This window comes from Plecotus auritus, assembly GCF_963455305.1.
Source record: "Plecotus auritus genome assembly, chromosome: 8".
NCBI classification, from domain to species: domain Eukaryota; kingdom Metazoa; phylum Chordata; class Mammalia; order Chiroptera; family Vespertilionidae; genus Plecotus; species Plecotus auritus.
The window spans coordinates 156,203,168-156,223,139 of record NC_137782.1 but is presented as its reverse complement, the minus strand read 5'-3'; the positions used below and the strand labels follow the sequence as shown (position 1 = coordinate 156,223,139).

The 19,972-nt window shown below is 45.8% G+C and overlaps 1 protein-coding gene across 1 annotated transcript; it reads left to right on the top strand.

Annotated features, from left to right (window-relative positions):
• Positions 1-12,602: 12,602 nt before the first annotated feature.
• Positions 12,603-13,319, top strand: LOC308256708 (protein FRG2-like; the record flags this gene model as incomplete). Its single annotated transcript, XM_080684965.1, has 1 exon — positions 12,603-13,319. The coding sequence occupies one exon, from the start codon at positions 12,603-12,605 to the stop codon at positions 13,317-13,319; it is 717 nt and encodes a 238-aa protein (XP_080541091.1).
• Positions 13,320-19,972: the final 6,653 nt, after the last annotated feature.

The following is a 19,972-nucleotide window of genomic DNA, read 5'->3' as shown; positions in this document are numbered from 1 at the left end:
TGACTGTTGCCCCTCACCCTGGCTGGCCCCACCTCCCAGTGGGGACCCCCACGCTGATCAGGGGTGTGGCAAGCCTGCAAACTGCCCACAGCCCCTCACCCTGGCTGGCCCCGCCCCCCAGTGGGGACCCCCTCCATCCCAGTCTGGGGCCCCCATCCATGAACCTGGCCTCTATCCTATATAATAAAAAGGTGATATGCAAATTGACCCTAACGGCGGGATGACCAGAACGACCACTGGACCAGCCACTATGAGGTGCAATGACCACCTCTTGGTTTCTTTCTGCGGCCAGCAGGCTCCGATCACCCAATGGCAAATAGGGAACCGGGGATAAGTGGCGGGGGATGCAGGTGGTGCCAGGCCAAGGCCCCTGCCCCACCAGTCGCCCCACACACAGAGGGCAACCTGCAGCAGGGCAGGGCCAGCGATCAGGTGGAATGGCCGACCTCTTGGTTCCTCCCCACCCCCCCCCCCCCCGCCCCGGCCAGCAGGCTCCAATCACCCCATGGCAAATGGGGAACTGGGGGTGGGTGGCAACGGGGGGTGGAGCCGGCTGCGGGCAGCTGGGGAAGATGGCCCTGATCACAGGCCAGGCCTAGGGACCATACCTGTGCAGGAATTTCATGCGCCGGGCCTCTAGTATTTATATAAAAGGCACAAAGTAAGGGCAAGCAGAGATGGTAATTTGATGTTTTCTTCCTTATTATTCTCGGCTCTCTAAACAGCTTTTCTCTAGGAAAAAAACTCTTTCAATGGAGGATGGAGGCTGCTACTGGAGTGAGGTCAATGGTTAGTAATGATTAAAGACCAGAAATGAATACACCTTGAAATATTCAGTTAAATGTAACCAATAATATTTGCCCCCAAATTTCTGATTACTTTTCAGTTTCCCAGTTCTTTATGGGTCAGTTAAAATACGCAGCTAGTGGCCTCCCAGTGGTCATACATGTCACCCCATCCCGGGCATTTGCTTGCTCTTCCCCTTGGGGGAATGCGGTCTGAACAAGGCAACATCCTGTTCTCCATATATGTTTAAGATCCACCCCCAGGAGGCTTTTGTGTGTGTTTGTTTTAAGCTTGCTATGTTTGTAGTTTTAATTTAACATTAGTGAGACAGCCGCCAAGCTAGTGCGGGTACTTCTGACTGGGAAACTCAGTTAGGCCTTGTTCTGAGTTTGATTATCAGTCGGAAACACGCATAGAGGAATGCTCATTAGAGAGCTACTGAGAGCTGAGGTAAAGCAGCAAAGGGCTGAATTCAGAGCGGCTGTCGCTCTCCCCGACGCTGGTTCACATTTGCGTGAGGAGAGATGGCAACCAAACGACCTCAGTGTTCTGTGGTGCCCATTGGACGTGCACCACTGGATGAGGGTGTGGTCCTGACTCTCAGGATATCAGCGGGCATTTCACAACATGACATGGCAGACTAATGGTAAACAGCAGCATTGACTCAGCCCACAGACGGCTCCGTCTGCCTGCTGTCTCATGTGGGCGTGCTGTCACCTTTAATCATAAACTTGGAGTCTGTCTGTGGTATGTGCAAGGTGGGGCGGGGTTCCCTACCTGTTACTTTGTGGAGCGCCTCAAACGTGGTGTCTTCCCACCCTCCTGCCGCAGGGCTGTGATTGTCCGGGTGAGTGTCTTCTACACACGAATCTGCTGCTGGTCATTATCTCGGGATTGGACTGGGTTTGGTGAGGTCGTCCCCGATATTCCAGGGCTTTCAGAGACTCGAAAACCCGCCTCCTACTCCTTGAAAGGGATGAGGAGCAGGAAGATGCAGAGGGCTTGAAGGATCGGGCAATGGCCGGGCTGGGGTCGCAGGGCAAAGAGCGTATGGAGGGGCCCTGGGCAGCCAGGGCCAGCAGGGGGACCCTGTGGGGCACAGAGGCAGAGGGACTTATAAGGGGGGAACACCGATGGGTGAGGTACACTCTGCTTCCTCAGCACCATGTGTTTGATGGAGCTTTTGAGGTTGCTCAGAGTGCGTTTCTCAGACTGTTTTTGAATGAATGGATTTGGGAAAAATGAACAGAATTTGGCTAACTCAGCAAACTAAAGTTGTCATACAAAATGGTAAAAGGGCTACCTTTTCTATCCCTCAAATGGGGGGCTTAAGAAGTAGGCTGAGCCCAGCCTGTATCTCTCAGTGGTTGAGCATCGACTTATGAACCAGGAAGTCACCTGGTCAATTCCCAGTCAGGGCACATGCCTGGGTTGTGGGCTTGATCCCCAGTAGGGGGCATGCCAGAGGCAGCCGATCAACGTTTCTCATCATTGATGTTTCTCTCTCTCCCTCCCTCTCCCCTGCTCTCTCTGAAATCAACAAAAATGTTTTTTAAAAAAAGAAAAAAAAGGGAGTAGGCTGAGTATCCCTTTCAGGCTTCTTAGTTGTGTGCTGCTCCCCTCTGGCTCAAGGGGTGCACGCCTGGGGTGCCCGTGCACACGCCTCCACGCAATCAGGGGCCGAGAGTCCTCGTCCTCATTTTGCTGTCGGCTGATGTGATCGAAGCTCCTGAGCAGTTTATTTGAAAAGCGTTTGAGAAATTTAGCTCCTAAAGGCTTCAGCATATTTGCTATTTCAAACATTAAACACATTATTTTAAAAATGAAAGGGGAAAATATGTTTTCACACTGGCTGTTCCATTAAACGATGCCCATTTCCTGCATAAAGAAACCAAATTCAAGAACATAACCTTTAATACCAGACAACAGTGTGTTTTAACATGATTTACCTTATTTGGAGGATTAAAAAAAAAAGATCAAAATGACAGAACTTTTATTTTCTCAAGAAAGTCAGTTGGTGTCTGTCTAACAGTGTAACATTTGCCACGTGGTGAAGACAAGTAATGCCCGCTGGTCCTTTAAGACCAGAGATCTCACGAAGATCAATATTGGGGTAGGCCTCCTACAGGGCTCTCCAACGGTCCCTGCCCCTCAGCCCTGCAGGGACCAGCGGAGCTGAGGAGACCAGAGGCCCAGGCCTAGCTGGGGTGGGGGGTGGGAGGTGGGAGCAAACCGCACCAGGTGTTTCTGCACTCTGACGCCTGTACTCCGGTGGGGGAAGGGAGAGGCAGGAAGGAAGGAGGTGGGCAGGACCCCTGTGCCTGGCTGCAACATGACGCCCAGGGCCCTGACCCCTGCTCCAGGACAATAAGGCTGTGGCCGAGGCAAGTGACCTGCTCACCCCATAACTCACCCAGCGCTGCAGCAGGATGACCAAGACAGCTGTTCCCATCCTTCCAGCGGATGCTTGTCCCCCTCAGGTAAAGGGACTGAGGCTCAGAGAGGCTGGGCCACCGCCTCTCGGGCTCCACCCATGCCTCCTCTTCGAGAAGAGGCCCCGGATTCCAGCACATGCTCCGCTCCACACAGAGCACACAGCAGTGTGGCCACACACATGCCCACCCTCCTCCCCTCTGAAAAGCGCTCTTTGTAGCTTCTTTAAAAAGGAAATACCTCAGCCAGGGAGGAACATTATTTGCTTCTGGGTGGAACAGGCTTTATTTAGGATCAAGCTTCCTGGGGGCCCCAGCCCAGGAAGCAGTGAAGGGAGGAGGAGGAAGGGATACCACAGATGCACTGTGGGGGCCAGTTTAGAAGAAGGCTGTGGAGAGCTTAGAGCATAAGGGGGCTGCAGGCCCACAAACCCAGCCTCCCTCAGCTGGACACCCCCCTCTCTCCTCCACAGTCTGCCCTCGGGAAGGACCTGAGAAGTGGCAGAGCAACAATCATTCTGGGCGCTTAGTGGTTGGGTTGGCTTAACCCTTAGCTGCCTGCCCGTCCTTTCCAGGGGCAATTAAAGCCCATCATTCTTTCACTCATGTGGCAGCTCTTTGCTGAGCACCTACTTTTGTGCTAGGCCCTGTGCCGGGCATGCACACAGCAGGAAGACAGACAGGCTGTTTCACATCCCCCTGACCTTGGAGCTGGTGGGAGAAATTAACCACACAGACAGCTCTATAATCACACGTGGCTTACGGGAATGTTCCAGGGGGCAGATGATGGTGGCCCTGACAGAAGCCGGGCAGGGATTCCTGCCTATGGAAGTGAAAGAATGTGTAAAAGCAGGACAGAGCCCTAACCGGTTTGGCTCAGTGGATAGAGCGTCAGCCTGCGGACTGAATGGTCCCAGGTTCGATTCCAGTCAAGGGCATGTACCTTGGTTGCAGGCATATCCCCAGTGGGGGGTGTGCAGGAGGCATCTGATTGATGGTTCTCTCTCATCGATGTTTCTAACTCTCTATCCCTCTCCCTTCCTCTCTGTAAAAAAACAATTTTATATATATATATATTTTATTTTATTTTTATTTTTTTTTTAAAGCAGGACGGAGAGGGCAGGAGCAGGAATCTAAGCCCTGTACTCCTGTACTTATAGAAGCCTGCAAGTCCCAGTTATGCCATAGTAAGGCTGCTTTTAGGTGCCCAAAGCCAAGTTTAAATACTGGATCATGGAAAAGGGTCATTTATTCCCGGCAAGGGTCAATTGAAAAGCTGAATCTGGCCCTCAGGCTGGAGTGGAAGGTGTGTCCTTCTCTTGGAGGGGCAGCTTGTAGCCCAGCAACTGTTGCCATGAGATGCCCAGGGTTCCTGAAGCAGGAATGACAATACCTACACCATCAGCAAATATTTGTGAATCTTTTGCTAAAAGAAGAACAGAGGGTCATCTGGTAGTCCTATTTTTTTTATTTTTTGAGGAGCCTCCATACTGTGTTCCATAGTGGCTGCATGAATTTCCATCCCCACCAGCAATGCAAAAAAGGGCTCCCTTTTCTCCACATCCTTGCTCACACTAGTCATCGCTGGTCTTTTTTATAACAGCCACCCGATAGGTGTAAGGAAATATCTCCTGGTTTTTATTTGCACTTCCCTGATCATTAGAGATGCTGAGTATCTGATACCCATTTGAATTGCTTCTTTCAATAAGTGTCTGGTTTTTTATATGTCAGACATCTACACTAATAAAAGAGAAACATGAAAATTAACCATCACTCCGCTACACCCACCAGCCAATCAGGAGTGAGTATGCAAATTAACCCAACCAAGATGGCGGCCGGCCACAGAGCTGAAGCAAGCAGGAGTCTTGGGTTGCCCTGGCAATGGAGGAAGCCAAACTTCCTGCCTGCCCTGGCCGGCCCTGGCCTCCGCTCAAGGCTACAAAGTTTCAATTATAGAAGATAAATAAATCCTAGATACTTGCTTCCAGCCAGCCCTGGCCTCCACTCAAGAAAAAAGAAAAAAAGGAGGGGCTGGGAGCTTGGGTCACCGGGGGGTGATCAGGCCAGGATGGGACGGCAGGGGCCGTTGGGGGTAAGCAGACCAGCAGGGGGGCCAGTTGGGGGTGAGCAGGCCATCAGTGTGGGTCAATTAGAGGTGATCAGGATAGCGGGGGGGGGGGGGCAGTTTGGAGTGAGCAGGCCAGCAGGGGGGCAGTTGGGGGCGAGCAGGCCGGCAGGCAGAGTGGTTAGGGGCAATCAAGCAGGCAGGCAGGCAGGTGAGCGGCTGGAGCCAGCAGTTCCGGATTGTGAGAGGGATGTCCGACTGCCTGTTTAGGCCCAATCCCTGTAAACCATCAGTAGGACATCCTTCAAGGGGTCCCAGATTGGAGAGGGTGCAGGCCTGGCTGAGGAACATCTCCCCCCTCCCCCCGTGTGTACACTGGGCCACTAGTATTTCAATAAAGCTGTAAAAAAGAAAAAGAAAAAAAGGGAAGAGTAGAGGGAATGTCTATGCCTCTTGTGAAAGCCAAGGGAGGGATTCCAAGTGGCGTCTTTAGGGTGTGGCCATCTCTGTCTACTCAGGTGCCCTGCTTACTCTGTGTCCACAGACACGCACGCCCACTGCCTCCACATGTGAGCACTCACGCTACTGCAGAGCAGAGGGCAGTTAGGGGAGGTACGTACAGGCTACCTCAACCAACTTATATGTTTTGGATTCAAGTGTTCTTCTATGAACTCTGTGGGTAGCTGAATAATAAGCCAAGCATGCCTTTTATGGTTGAAAATACTGTAGTTCCTTCTCTTACATGAATCTAGTTTACCAGGAGTTATTATTGAATTGTGTTGTGGACAAATGACGAAATTGGATACTCGAGTCTTTTATCCTGAATTGCTGTTTTCATTGTATCACGATTGTACCCATGGGTGGAATGTGTGGAAAAGATAAATAAAAGCTTATTTGGATATAGGACATTATAATTCCCGAGGTGTTTACACTACATTACTGTAATTGATCCATGCAATGGTCCTGGGGACTAGGCAAGAAATATGTCAGTTTCACAGATGATGAAACTTATGTCCTTATGTTTAAGTAACTTGATCGAGGAGATGTGACTTTGGATGGTGAACACACAATGTCAAAGGTCATAGAATTAATTCGTTTTGTGTTTCAGCCCATTCCTCTATACTATCTTCAGAACTCTGAAAGATTATATACATATAACTAAATCATCATTGTCTTAATACTTATCTCTTCTTAAAATTATGGCGCAGAAAATAAAATCTGTCTAAAGAATTCTAAATTTATTGTATGTCTGGATAATTACTTTTTACTATATTTTGTTTTAATAAAAATTTGCAAATAGCCCAGGAGATTTCCCCTAGAGTTCCAAATTAAACACACATGGATCATATACATGTACAGCTCAATTGTATGGCAGGCCCAAATTATTAATTTCAATCTTTCATTGTAATAGAAGTCTTCACTTTTTTTCACCAGGTTTTTCTTTTTTAATGGCGAAGGAAAGCAGTGAAAGGGGTGGGTTATATAGTGGCATCTTTGTCTCATTTGACAATCACCAGCGCCATCTACTGTCAAGAAATAAACTCATGAAGGATTGAACAATTTGTTAGTGAATTAGGGCTGAAGGAAGAAAATATAATTTTGTAATTCTGGGACTTAATTGATATAGATTCGTGTACACATTTTTATTTTAGATTATGACTTCCTTAAATCAACTTACAGAAAGAGCCCAATGAAATTAAATTGTAATTATTTATTTAATGATTAAGAGGACTAACCTCCGAAGAGGATAAAAATGGGAGGAGTGTCAGCTAAACCACTTAGTAGATATATGACTCCTCTTACCCTCAAATCTTTCTATCTGTAAAATATGAATTATTATACTTGTTAGGCTATTTTGTTGATTAAATGATATGTGTAAAATCTACCCCAAAGCTAGCAGAACAAGGTGGCCATTGTTCCACGGCATATGTAGAGGCAAGCTACTTATTAGACTGTGCTAGGAACTTCTTTACAGCAGTCGTGAGAGATAGAAGGACCCAGAAAGAGCAAGATTCACAGCTAAGTGAAAGCCAGGTTTACATTCAATTTTCATCTGGTTCCAAAGTTTCTGTCAACTCCCCTTCTGATAGCCTTCTGTGGATGTTCACTTTGGGGCCATCATTGAGAATCTGCTTTTCATTATTGATGAGCCTCATGCTGTGTGGTCTGATGCACGTATCTCATTGTACGGATGTGCCAAGTTTATCTAACGGAGCTATACACATCTATTTAAGAAGTAATTTCAGGAAGACTCTTAGTTTGATGTGCAACCTTGACCATAACCAAGGATGAGAAGAAGAATAAACCTGTGTTCTCATAGCATTTTGTATAGACCTCTCTGTTACTGCTATCTCACTATGCCATCAAAGGTTTTCACAAAGCTGTCTTTCTTTCTGGAGTAGAATTTCTCAAGGGCAGAATTCATGTTTGCTAAATGAATAATGAAAAAAACGATAACATTAATTCTCCCAGGATGATGAAGTGATGTCTCCGGAGGGTCTTGGAGGACAGGGACCTTAAATTCTCTGCTCTACAGCATGGAGTGTTTACCTGAGATTTACTGACTGGACTTGAATCAGATTGGCTGAAGATTGTCCTCGAGGTATTTCCTTGCATACAAACCACTTGAGAGTGTGATTCTTTCCCTCTTTTAATCAAATCAAGAGACATTCTTTTAATTCAAATTTCTTCTGTAGAGAATGTGAAAGAATTTTATTGAGATTCAAAAATATCAATAATTACAAATGGATAAAATACATATCTAAATCACAAAATTGCATTGCTAAAGTTGCTTTTAAAACTAAGGGTGTCTTGGGGAGAAGAGGGAGGGAGAAGAAGGTAAAGAGGGCATATGGTGATGGAAGGAGATGTGACTTTGGATGGTATATATATCTATATGTACAGATGATGTATTATAGAATTATATACTTGAGACCTATATAATTTTGTGAACCAATGTCAACCCAATAAATTCAATAACATTTTTTAAAGATTGCAAAAATATTTTTAAAGATTGCAAAAAAAAAAAAAACCACAAAAAAACAATAACAACTACATAGAAGCATTTTAAGTATGTAAAGCATCTAGTCCAGTGCTTATTAGGACTCAATTTCATTCTTTCACTTAGTAGTATATTTCCTGAGCTTCTATTGAAGCATCCATCTTATATAAAAACTGCTGTTTGAAATTTTAACCCTGCTATTTTGGCTTCTGTAAACGCTTGCTTGCTTAAATAATAAAGAAAATAAGACTACTCCCATTCCAGAGAGGCCGTGGACTATGCCCCAGACAGAGTTGTCAGTGCTGACACCGGGCCAGGCTTTGAGATATGGTCTCATGGCCCCTTCCCAGCATGTAGGCCTTCTTTCCCAGAAGGCCCGGAAGTCTCATTCCAAATTTGGGAGACAAAAGAGCTAGGAAAAGTATAAATAGAAAAGGTTTCCTCCGTGTGTGTGTGTGTGGGGGGGGGGGGGGGCAGAATTTGAAAGGCACATTTTTCTCTGGCCCTGCCCTTAATAAAATGTAACTCCCTTTCTCTAAGCATGGCTTGTTTTTTCCCCCCGGTCTTCTGTAACACTATTATGTGTTGGATAGACAGTGTTTTAAGTACTGGTGTAAGAGAGTGAAAAGAAGAAGGAGGAGGAGGAGGAGGAGGAGGAGGAGGAGAAATCCTGCCCTTGTGAAACTTTGGGGATGGAATGGCAGGCAGGGACACTGACAAATATTATAATGAAAAGTGCTATGAACAAAAGCAGGGATGGAAGACCAGAGTGCCAGGAGGTGCCGGTTTAGATAGAACAGTATGAGGGCCTCGCTGAGTGGTGATACTTGAGCAAAGAGCTAATGACGTAAGAGTGTCCTATGAGGATATGTGGGAAAAAGAGTCTCAGACAAAAAAGACAAGAAAGATAAGGGCCCATAAGAATGAAGTATGCCCGGCCCAATAAATGCCAAGAGACGCTTCTTCCCACCTCTGCTCCCACACCTCAGCCTTTTGGTTTTCCTGATGGTGATTCCCATGATCATATCAACGTAAGGTACATAAGTATTGGCCACATGTGTGTACATAGATGTAGGGACATGCTTGACAAAGACCTAGTTCTTGCAGTATGCCTCAAAGGGTATAGAGTAGTCCTAGCCAGTTTGACTCAGTGGATAGAGCATCTTCCTGTGGACTGAAGGGTCCTGGGTTCAATTCTGATCAAGGGCATGTGTCCAGGTTGTGGGCTTGATCCCCAGTAGGAGGAGTGCAAGAGACAGCTGATCAATGATTCTCTCTCATTGCTCTCCCTCTCCCTTCCTCTCTGAAATCAATAAAAAATATTTTTTTTTTAAAGAAAGTATATAGAGTAGCCAAGATGAAGTTCTCTGTGGCAAGATCATTCCTGACTAACTGATTTACCATGTTGTTAGGGTGCCTGGGTTTCCTGACCTACCATAGGACCCTACATAATATCGAATGTAGATGGAATATGGGGCATTGGTAATGGAGTACAGTGGAAAACAACTCTGTTACCAGTGTCCAGCACAATGTCCTAAATTCTGTTTCAGCTCTAACATTCTGTAATTCTATGATATATAGAAAGAGCAAAGGGAAAATTCATTACCTGCACTAATGGTTGAATGGGCCTTTGTGGGTTGACCTGGGGACTCGACGAACATTTCTAACATTCTCTCTACAGAAAAATGAGTTCTGGGTTTCACATGCTACACTTATAGACATTTTGAACACAGACTATTCATGAATTGGAGACTTCCTGTGGTGGGTCAGAGCGTCCCTGGTGGCCTTGCACAGGAAGACATTATAGAGCAAAGCAAGAAACTACTATAGCTGGCTCAGTATGGGGGAAACACTAATCATGACAGAGAGTCCAGACAGTCCTTGGAAAGCCATGGCCGCAGCATTGCATGGTAGCTGCTAAAACAGAAGGCAGAAGCCCAGCAGGCATGGCTCAGTAGTTGAGTGTTAACCCATGCACCAAGCGGGCACCAGTTCGATTCCAGTCAGGGCACATGCATGGATTTCGGGCTCAATCCCCAGCAGGAGGTAGCCAGTCAATGATTCTCCCTCATGATTGATGTTTCTATCTCTCTCTCCCTCTCCCTTCCTCTCTGAAATCCATAAAAATACATTTAAAAATAATGAGTGAATAAATAAATATAACAGAAGGCAGGCAACCCCCCAGTCTGTATAAGTCAACTGACTGATGGAGCTCTGTAAAGAGAAATTCTAAAAATGTTAACATGCTTTTCTCTTCACATTTGGGGGCCCGTGCCCTTCTCTGGAGGCAGCCTGAGGCATCATCTATCTCAAGGGTCAAGATTGTTGCAGCAAGAATTCGAGTGGAGAAAAAATACTTTGAATGATTGTTTTAGTATTTGAAATAGGATTCTGTAGCAGGACACTAAGCTTCGAAACCAGACTTCATTCATAGAGTCAGAAAGTTGTTGCAATTTATTTTATTTCCTTCATTGACTTGAAAATCCATATAGGATGAAAATGTTTGTACAGGAAATAAAAAAAAACAGGTGAGGGAAAGCCTTTCTCCTTAGACCCAGGGAAGCTTAGCAAAGAGAAAGGAGAAAGAAGCTGAATGAATAGGTTAGACAGCAAGCTTCTTCACATTCCCTTTGGTATTAAGAAGCTTGCAACGTGAATGTGAAACAACTCACTGCTTTTTTCATCGAGGAAATCTTATTAAAAATTTTTTGATAATTGGCTGAACTACCACAGTGCGCTTAGTGATATCCTAAATACAAAATGCCATCAAGGCCAATATGTTCAATTAAAATCATTCTCTTTGTTATGTATTAATGTGGCAGCTGACCCATAACAGTAGCAGTTGTTTCTTGATGAGGTAGAATGGTTACTGAGGGAGAAGTTCTACCAAGTCAAGGATGTCTGAACTATGAAATGAGCTCATAGTGTTTCTGCAAGTTAAGAAACCAGTTTAAACTCGACAGGAATAGCATTGCCCTTATCATAAAGCTCCATGGTTCTCCCTTCCCCACCTCTTCACTTGCTTTTCCCTTCTATGAACACCCCTCCACCTTGGCATGCAGGCCCGAGTGTGCACGTGGTTTCCCATGTCTGCCTGCACTTCCTGGCAGGCCTTTCTTTTCCCCAGATCAATTCTTTTTGGTGACAAAACACCTAGTCTATATTATTTTTCAGACAACACCTTATAACGGAGGTGCTGGTATCATAATTCAACCAACTGGCCAGGAACGGAGCTGTCCAGAAACACTGCTCAGTTGTTTCTCCTTGAAACTTTTGTTGCTCTTGTTAATCTTCACCCCAGGATATTTTTCCCATTGGTTCTTAGAGAGAGTGGGAAGAAGGGAGGGAGAGAGGGAGACAGAAACTTCACTGTGAGAGAGACACATCAACTAGTTGCCTCCTGTACCCACCCAAATTGGGCCAAATGAACCCACAACCCAGGTACCTGCCTTGACCAGGAATTGAACCTAAGTCTCTTCTCTGTGTGTGAGGGTGGAGCCGGGCGGTGGGGGTGGGGGTGGGGGAGGTGTGTGAGGCCACTCTACCCACTGAGGAACACTGGCCAGGGTCTCCCTTGGATCTTTACTGACCAATGAGAGCAGATCCATCAGAACATGTGATTCCAACCAATCAGGACAGTACTATGGCATCCAATCAGACTGTGCCAAATTGGATTAACCATTTGCTTAAAATAGACCTCTCAGGGAGCAGTGTGGGGAATTTATAAAAATAAGCCTCCCCTTTGTCTCAGGACAATACACATGCCTTCCCACCAGCAGGGGTGGGCAAACTTTTAGACTCGAGGGCCACAATGGGTTCTTAAACTGGACCGGAGGGCCGGAACAAAAGCATGGATGGAGTGTTTTTGTGAACTAATATAAATTCAAAGTAAAGGAGCAGAGGGGAGAGCAAGAGAACCCTCTGCTCTTTAGGCTCCGCGGGCCGGATAGAACAGCCGAACGGGCCGGATCTGGCCCACAGGCCATAGTTTGCCCACGGCTGCACCAGAGCCTGCCTCTCTGGGTTTCCAAACTGTTTATCTGAATAGTTTCTCCTTGTACCACGCCCTATATTGGAAACTTCTGTTGGCATAAGATTGGTGGCTGTGACCTTTTGTTGACAAAAACAATCCACCACATTCCTAAGGAATTTGAGCCCACCTGAGTCTCTGATGATTGGATGAAGGTGAATATTTTTCAGCCAATAGGAGTGAGCCACACCCCTCCAGGGGCTCATAAAAGGCAGGCACTTCAGGCCAACTGGCACTTCTGATTCTGGACAGATGCCAGGAGGAAGGGTCTCTCATTTGGGCTGCAGGATGGATTCAGGAACGGAAAACCAAGATCCCCACAGCTCCCCCATCCAAAGCCCCACTGACCAGCCTCCCCTCCAAAAGAATTCCTTAGAAGAAAGAAGCTCAGATGTGGAGGAGAAACCACTAGAAGAAAAAGGCAAGACTTCTTCCCAGTTAACAGAGACCAGCACCCAAAGAGGAGAAGCAGAAAGCGGCTCCAGTCCGGAGAGCTCCAGGAAGAGGAAAAGAGGCTCCAGGGACAGCCCCTGCTGTAGGGCAGAGCCCTCTCTGGGAGAGGAGTGCAGTGTGATTTTGGAAGAGAGAGGAAAGAGCCCTGATGCTGGCCACCGCAGCTGCAGCCAAGAGCCTGGGGACGCCTGCCCCAGCAGAGCCCAGAGGAAGCGCCCTGGGCACAGGAAGCAGCCCAGACCCAGGCCCTGGGGAGTCCAGCCACCTCTGCTGCGGAAAAGCCTGGTGACTTCCCTGCGCACCATGTCTGAGGCCACTTATCACACCATCGTCCAGATGCAGGACCCGCAGGCTCCTGCCCCGCTGGGCTGGGACCACTATGCCCTGCTTGCTCAGCTGCGGGGGCATTTGCACGCCCAGGTGCAGACCATCTATGGCCTGGCCGCCCAGGCCGCCTATGTCTTCCCAGCTGAGGAATGGCTCATCCCAGCCCCACTGCCAGGGCCTTCGGGTCCAGAGGGAGATGGAGGAGAAGCCCAGAGCCCTTCCTAGGAGGGCGCCCTGGGAGCCTGTGCCTCTTCCCTGGGCAGGAGACGGCTGAGGCTGCCAGTGGATGGTTAGGCTCAGCTGAGGGCACTGGGCCCCATTCAGCAGATGCAGACCTGGGAGCCACAGCATAGCTCTGCCCCTCCGGATTCTCCCAGATGACCAGCATGGCCTCTTTGAGAGACAGTGTGTGACTAAGTGGTTGGAATTGTCTTCACAAAGACTTTGAAAACCAACACTCAGGTGGTGAACTCTGGGTTTCCTGGAGGACTATATTTCCAAATGTAAATTTCATGTTAGACACTTCATAAATGTTGACTCTTTTAGGAAAGCCAAGTATTATTTGGAAATGAGAACAAATCTATGGGTTTAATGCTCATGATTGAATTATGAAAAGGCTGTAACTCCTCCCTCTGTCACCTCCATCCCTGGAAGACTGATATCACAGCCTTGAGGAGCCTTTAATTCCATTGGAGAAAAGTTTCTACTTTTCCGTTTGATGGAATCCTGGTGAGATCACCATGTCCCTCTTGTTTCCCCAGGAGTTACTGCATATTAAATGCTATTGGTCACATGCCTTTATCCTTCAGCTGCCTGAGATGATAGGTCTCATTGTAAATTTCCTCCTAGGTTATAGATTTCAATGTATTCTATTTTATTAGAGGATATTAAATATACTATGAGGTATTATTATTTTCTTAATATATTGTATTTTATGTTTTTTATTTGCATTTTATAATGGACGCATGTAATCTTTCATCAAATAAATTTATATAATTTTTATATTTTTATTGCCTTTATTTACATATCAAATCCCTTTGAGAGCTGTTCATTTCAAATCATTGATGAGTTTTACCTGCTCAGGTCCCCAGAGTCCTGTCCGTTTGATGGTCTAGTCCATCCTTGTGCACGCAGGGCCTGGGGCGCTGGGAACCCCCACTGGGCACTAACCTTGTCTGGATGGCAGGCCCAGCTGATTATGTAATTTTTATATAAGAAAAATAAAATTAAAGTTTGAGGGAACTGATGAAACCAGTTTAGCCCAACCGGCATGGCTCAATGGTTTAGCAAGACCTAGTAACCAGGAGGTGATGGTTCAATTCCAGATCAGGGCACCTGCATGGGCTGCAGGCTCAGGAAGCATGGGATCAGTGATTCTCTCTCATCATTGATGTTTCTATCTTTATCTCCCTCTCCCTTCCTCTCTAAAATAAAAAAAAAGATATATATTAAAAAGAAATGAGAGTTGCCGAAACCGGTTTGGCTCAGTGAATAGAGCGTCAGCCTGCGGACTCAGGGGTCCCGGGTTTGATTCCGGTCAAGGGCATGTACATTGGTTGCGGGCACATCCCTGGTGGGAGGTGTGCAGGAGGCAGCTGATCAATGTTTCTCTCTCATCGATGTTTCTGGCTCTCTATCCCTCTCCCTTCCTCTCTGTAAAATATCAATAAAATATATTTAAAAAAAAAAAAAAGAAAGAAATGAGAGTTTAGTCCCAGCTTTTGTCGATGTGAACTCGTCTGACAAGACTTGCTTATATGTTTGATGTCTTCAATATTTTAAATTATCCTGATATATCACACAATGAAGGAAGGCAGCATGCTCTTAAATGATAAGGTCAAAGAGCAAACAGACACAAAAGGCTGGGGTTTGGAAGCCGTTTTCACATATTGGGAGGATGATAGTCATCAGTGAGGAGGAGGATGATCTTAATGTAGCACACTGGAGAAACGTGCGTGAAACTGCATTTGGTAGAATGTTTTGAAGTTTTCTATGGAGAGAAGGTTCACACATAGGTTATTCCATGGGTGGAGAATCTGTTTCTTTCATTAAAAGGTTATTTAAATATTCTAAAGTAATGAGGGAAGAAAATACTGGAACTCCTACTTTCATTTTAAATTAAATTTTATTAATGTTTAATATTCAAGGTATCAATAGAAGCTTTCATATTCTTAAATAATATACATATATTGGGGATGTGGACTCCAACAGTTTTTGCTGATTGGGGTACACAATCAATAAAATTTGCAGTCCACTGGATTAGAAGATAGAACTCTCAGGATGTTTTAGCCTGGTGTAATTAAAGATCTGGTTTCTTTAATTCCCCCCATACTGCTTCGTTTTGATTATGTCCTGCCATATCTATATGGCTGAATGGAAAAAAAGATGTTGATGACACAGACTTTGAATATTTCCAGAGCCGTGACCACAATTGCTTATGCTGAAGTAACGAAATGGTTTCTGATTGTGATTTAGTTTGCCTTGTAGCTTAACTACCGGGAAAGTACAAAAATAGTGCAGCCCATTTTTTCTCAGAGAGAACCAAGTAGTTGACATTTTGGTTAGTCTGTAACCTGAGTTACTCTCTCAAGGTCTGAGGAGTCTGAGGCCTTCCCTTCGGGGATGCTGGAATGAGGTGATTTGTGCAGGGAGGTGTCTGCCAGCCACTGAGGGCCTTCTTTTTAACCAGTGGTTTCCAAACTGCACCTCACCCCTCCACGGCGGTCTCCACCCCACCCACTCCCGCCCTGCAGCCTGCTTTAATCCATTTATAAGTGGTTTAACTTCATCCCAAATGTTAACATAAAAACATTCAAACTTGTAAAGAAAGCTGGGTTCATTGAATTTTACGTGTAAATCTGCAGACACATCTCTTCTGGGATGAGCATTTCCTTACCAGGTTCCATCTGTTGCCTACATAGCAGTCTCGGGGCTCCCTGCTGGGTGTGATCTTGGAGGAACACTGCTCCCTCTCTCAGCTTAGCTCAGCTCTTTAAGATTCCTGGACTCCCTCGGGCCACACCTTTGTCCACCTCTGCCTGGGGTCTCAAAGTCAGAGGTCCTCTGGTCCCCTGCAGGACTCTAGCTCCTGTGGAATCTAGCCCCTTCTACACAGGAGCTGCTTACTGACGCTTTGTTGACGGGAATTGCTGATGAAGGAACAAAAGAGAGTGTAAGAAAATCAAATGCAAGGAACCAGTAACAAGACTTTAGTTGATGAAATATAGGCTTGCCCCAGCATAGTATCTGGTTTATAGTTGCCATAGAAACCAGGTGGCTCTTCTTGCCTCTTAGTATGAAGCTCAGATAATAGAAGACAATTGCCAGAGAGACTGCAGCAAAGAGGCCATTTCTGGTAAAGACTAACCTTGGCCCAATTTTTTCAAGTTCTGTATCTATGATGCCAGGTGTCTCCATCCCAAGACTGGTATTCAGCTTGTGTGTCCCCATAAGAAGATTGCAGGTATTAATATATTGGAATACTTTCCTGCTGGTTGGCAAACAGCTGCTGGCCCACTTCCCCGAAGAGATCCCCTCCAACCTCCCCCTCCCTACCTCACTGTCCAGACTTTCTGCCCCCCGCCCATCTCCCCATAATCTGGCAACTATGGGGCTAATGCATGACTCAGCAAGAATATCTTCCAGATCTAACCTAAGCCTGTGGCCTTATGTGTTCCCATCCTATTCTGGCTCCTTACCAAATCTAGCAATCCAGTATCCTTGAGTACACACACACACACACACACACACACACACACACACACACACAAATTGGAGATACTCTTCTTGGAGAATTGGGTTGGATCAGGGAGATAATGACTTGCTTAGGTCTGAATTACTCAGCCTGTCTGCCCCGAATATATCTCAATCTATATGCATTAGACTGTTGCCCAGGAAAGGCCCAGAGAGAAGGAGAAGGCACAGTCCACAAGGATAGGCTTAGAGCCTGAAGCCTGAAGAGGCAAACAGATCAGTTCTGGACAATTTGTGGCTCAGTGGGACCTACCTGCGGGAGGGTGGAGTTTAAGTTGCTTGCTTGGATTTATTAAGTTGACCCAGGCCATGGCTAATGCATCACAAACCCAAAGCCATTGTTGAAGATAAAATAAAGTTTTGTATAAAAAATTGAGCTGGAGGAAGGGATTGGAGGCTCACACCCACAGAAATGCACCTGAAGACTGAGAGCATTGACTAGATTCACTTTTCCTTCCTTTCACACCCTCTTTGATGCTTGTATTGATGGCTGAATTTTGGCTTGATATCTCAGTGTTGTAAGATGTTTTGCAGTCTGCCCAGAAGTTTACCATGAACAATTACAACGCCACGGTGGGAAGTAATTATTTTTACTCATTTTACAAACAAGAAAACCAAAGAAACTCAGAGAGTTTCAATAACCTGCCTGTACCCTTTTGGGAGTGAGGCCCTCAGACCTTAAGTCCAACGTCTCCTATTACATCATGTTGCTACTTAGTTAGTTGCCTCCTTTGAATAAAGACAGTGCCCTCTTTTGTGTGACTTAGTAGGAAGCGGCACAGTGAAGCTTAGTGATATATGTCCATTTCTGAAGCAAGTAGGTGGCAGCATGTTAGATTGGGTGAAGGTTGAAAAGAAATATATCCTGGGAGCTGATGGCCTTGTCAGTAAGACAACACATGTACACATGCAACTCTTAAAGAAAAATATAAGAATCCATATTATTTTTGTCAGAGAAACTCATTTCTCTACACAGGACATATCAGATGAGTACGGCTCATTGCAACAGCAAGAGAAATAAGTACAAAAACCAGCAGTGGAAAGTTAACTTATTGGATGTATACCCATACGCAAGGAGAAGGAAGAGGATGACAGGTTTAATTAATGGGGAAGAGGAATTTCCCAGGATTGGGGAGGATGCAGAAGAAAGGAGAGTAACCTACTCTGATGTAGCATCCGGAGAGGCACACAATTCAGGTCGGGCACGTTTGCTGCAGCCTCTAATGGAAGGAGGATTGAGGAGAAGTCTTTGATATCCTCCTGTTGTCCTCACCTTTTCTGCATGGATTTTTCTACTGTGGAGAAAGAGACTAAATAACTTTGCATGTCTCATGGCTTTATGATCTTTTTGTCTGCAATATATGTAGGGAGATAAAGACGTTTTTATTATTTCAGCGCCCTGGTAGGTGAGTTCCATGCTTGTTGGGAAAATACTCAGTAGGGCCACACAGAACAGGTTTGCCTCTGGGTGTGTGGAAGTTGGGGTTGAGAGGGGGGTTGGTGCCAAGGCCATGGGAGCGAAGGGCATACAGAGCAAGGAGATGAGATGTCAGCTCCCTATGATCCTTATGGAAGGACCAGGGGGTGGAGCTAGGAAGTGGGGGCGGGAAGAGAGGAGAAGGAAGGGTACAAGAGATGGCAGTATGTGGCATCTCGTGACCCCCTACAGCAACTCTATGACATTATTAACTTCTAGGAATGCTTGACAAGAATGACCAACTACAGAGACCTCCAAGCGCCTGAATTTCCAGGTTGAGGGGAAGCAAAACACAAACACTTGTGAATGCAGGAGCTTGGAATAATCCCATTCGAGGGTCCCCTAAGTCCTCAAAGGGCAGGGGGGTCTCAACTGAACTCTGGGTTCCATAGTTAATCACATTAAGGCTTTAAAAAAAAAATCCTCACCTGAAAGTATTTTCCCATTGATTTTTAGAGAGTGGAAGAGAGAGAGAAATATCGATATGAGAGAAACATGTCGATTGATTGCCTCCTGCACACACCCGACCAGGGAGGAGCCTGCCAGGTATGTGCCCTTGATCGTAATCAAACCCAGGACCCTTTGGTCCGCAGGCCGACTCTCTATCCACTGAGCCAAACCGGCTAGGGCACGTAAAGACATTGTAAATATCCAAATCAGTGCAAATTGTTTGGTTTCCTGGTTTTTAAATTTGGGGGGAGATATCTTTTTGGTCCTCCTAAACTCAAGACACCATGGTTCTTTTTACGCTCTAAGTTACAGTTTCTGAAAACCTGGTTTTTGAAGGCCCTCCAGGTGACCTGTGGTTTCCCAAAGGCAAGGAATAGGTTTGTTCGAAGGGTATTTTCTGTTAGAGACTTGAGTTCTCCATAAAGGGTAAAGATATTTGAAAATTTCAGTCAGAAAGATAGTCGTGTGCTAGACCAAACACTTCAAATGGGGTGTGTGTGTGTGTGTGTGTGTGTGTGTGTGTTGTGTGGTTGCAAACGAAGCTTTGAGGTTAAGTGGTCCAAGGGATTCTCTTTCAATGTGGTTCACAGTGTGGACAAAAAAGGGCCCCATGCTAACCTGACTAACGCAGGGAAGGCCAGAAGGCCTGCGTGGCGGCCTTGCAAACTCAGGAGACCTGAAGTAACCACAAAAGATGGTCTGAAATTAAAAACCTTTAATTAAAAAGCAGTTGTAGTGGGTAGTCATGTCCTAGGCCAGTATCTTCCTTGACAAAAATCAACTTGGGTCTTACTGAGCCTATTGTCCTTTTGCATCTAAGACAGTGGTTGGCAAACTGTGGCTCGTGAGCCACATGCGGCTCTTTGGCCCCTTGAGTGTGGCTCTTCCACAAAATACCATGGCCTGGACGAGTCTATTTTGAAGAAGTGGCGTTAGAAGAAGTTTAAGTTTAAAAAATTTGGCTCTCAAAAGAAATTTCAATCGTTGTACTGTTGATATTTGGCTCTGTTGACTAATGAGTTTGCCGACCACTGATCTAAGATAACATACCTGTGAAATGTTAGGGTAACTTGTAACTTCCCTTTTTCTGGACCCCTCAGGGCACAACCAAATGCATCAGGGCGCCAAAAACCAAAAATTCCCTCATTGTTATCCTGTTATCATTGTTAATTGCTGACTGTTAACTAACTATCCTGTA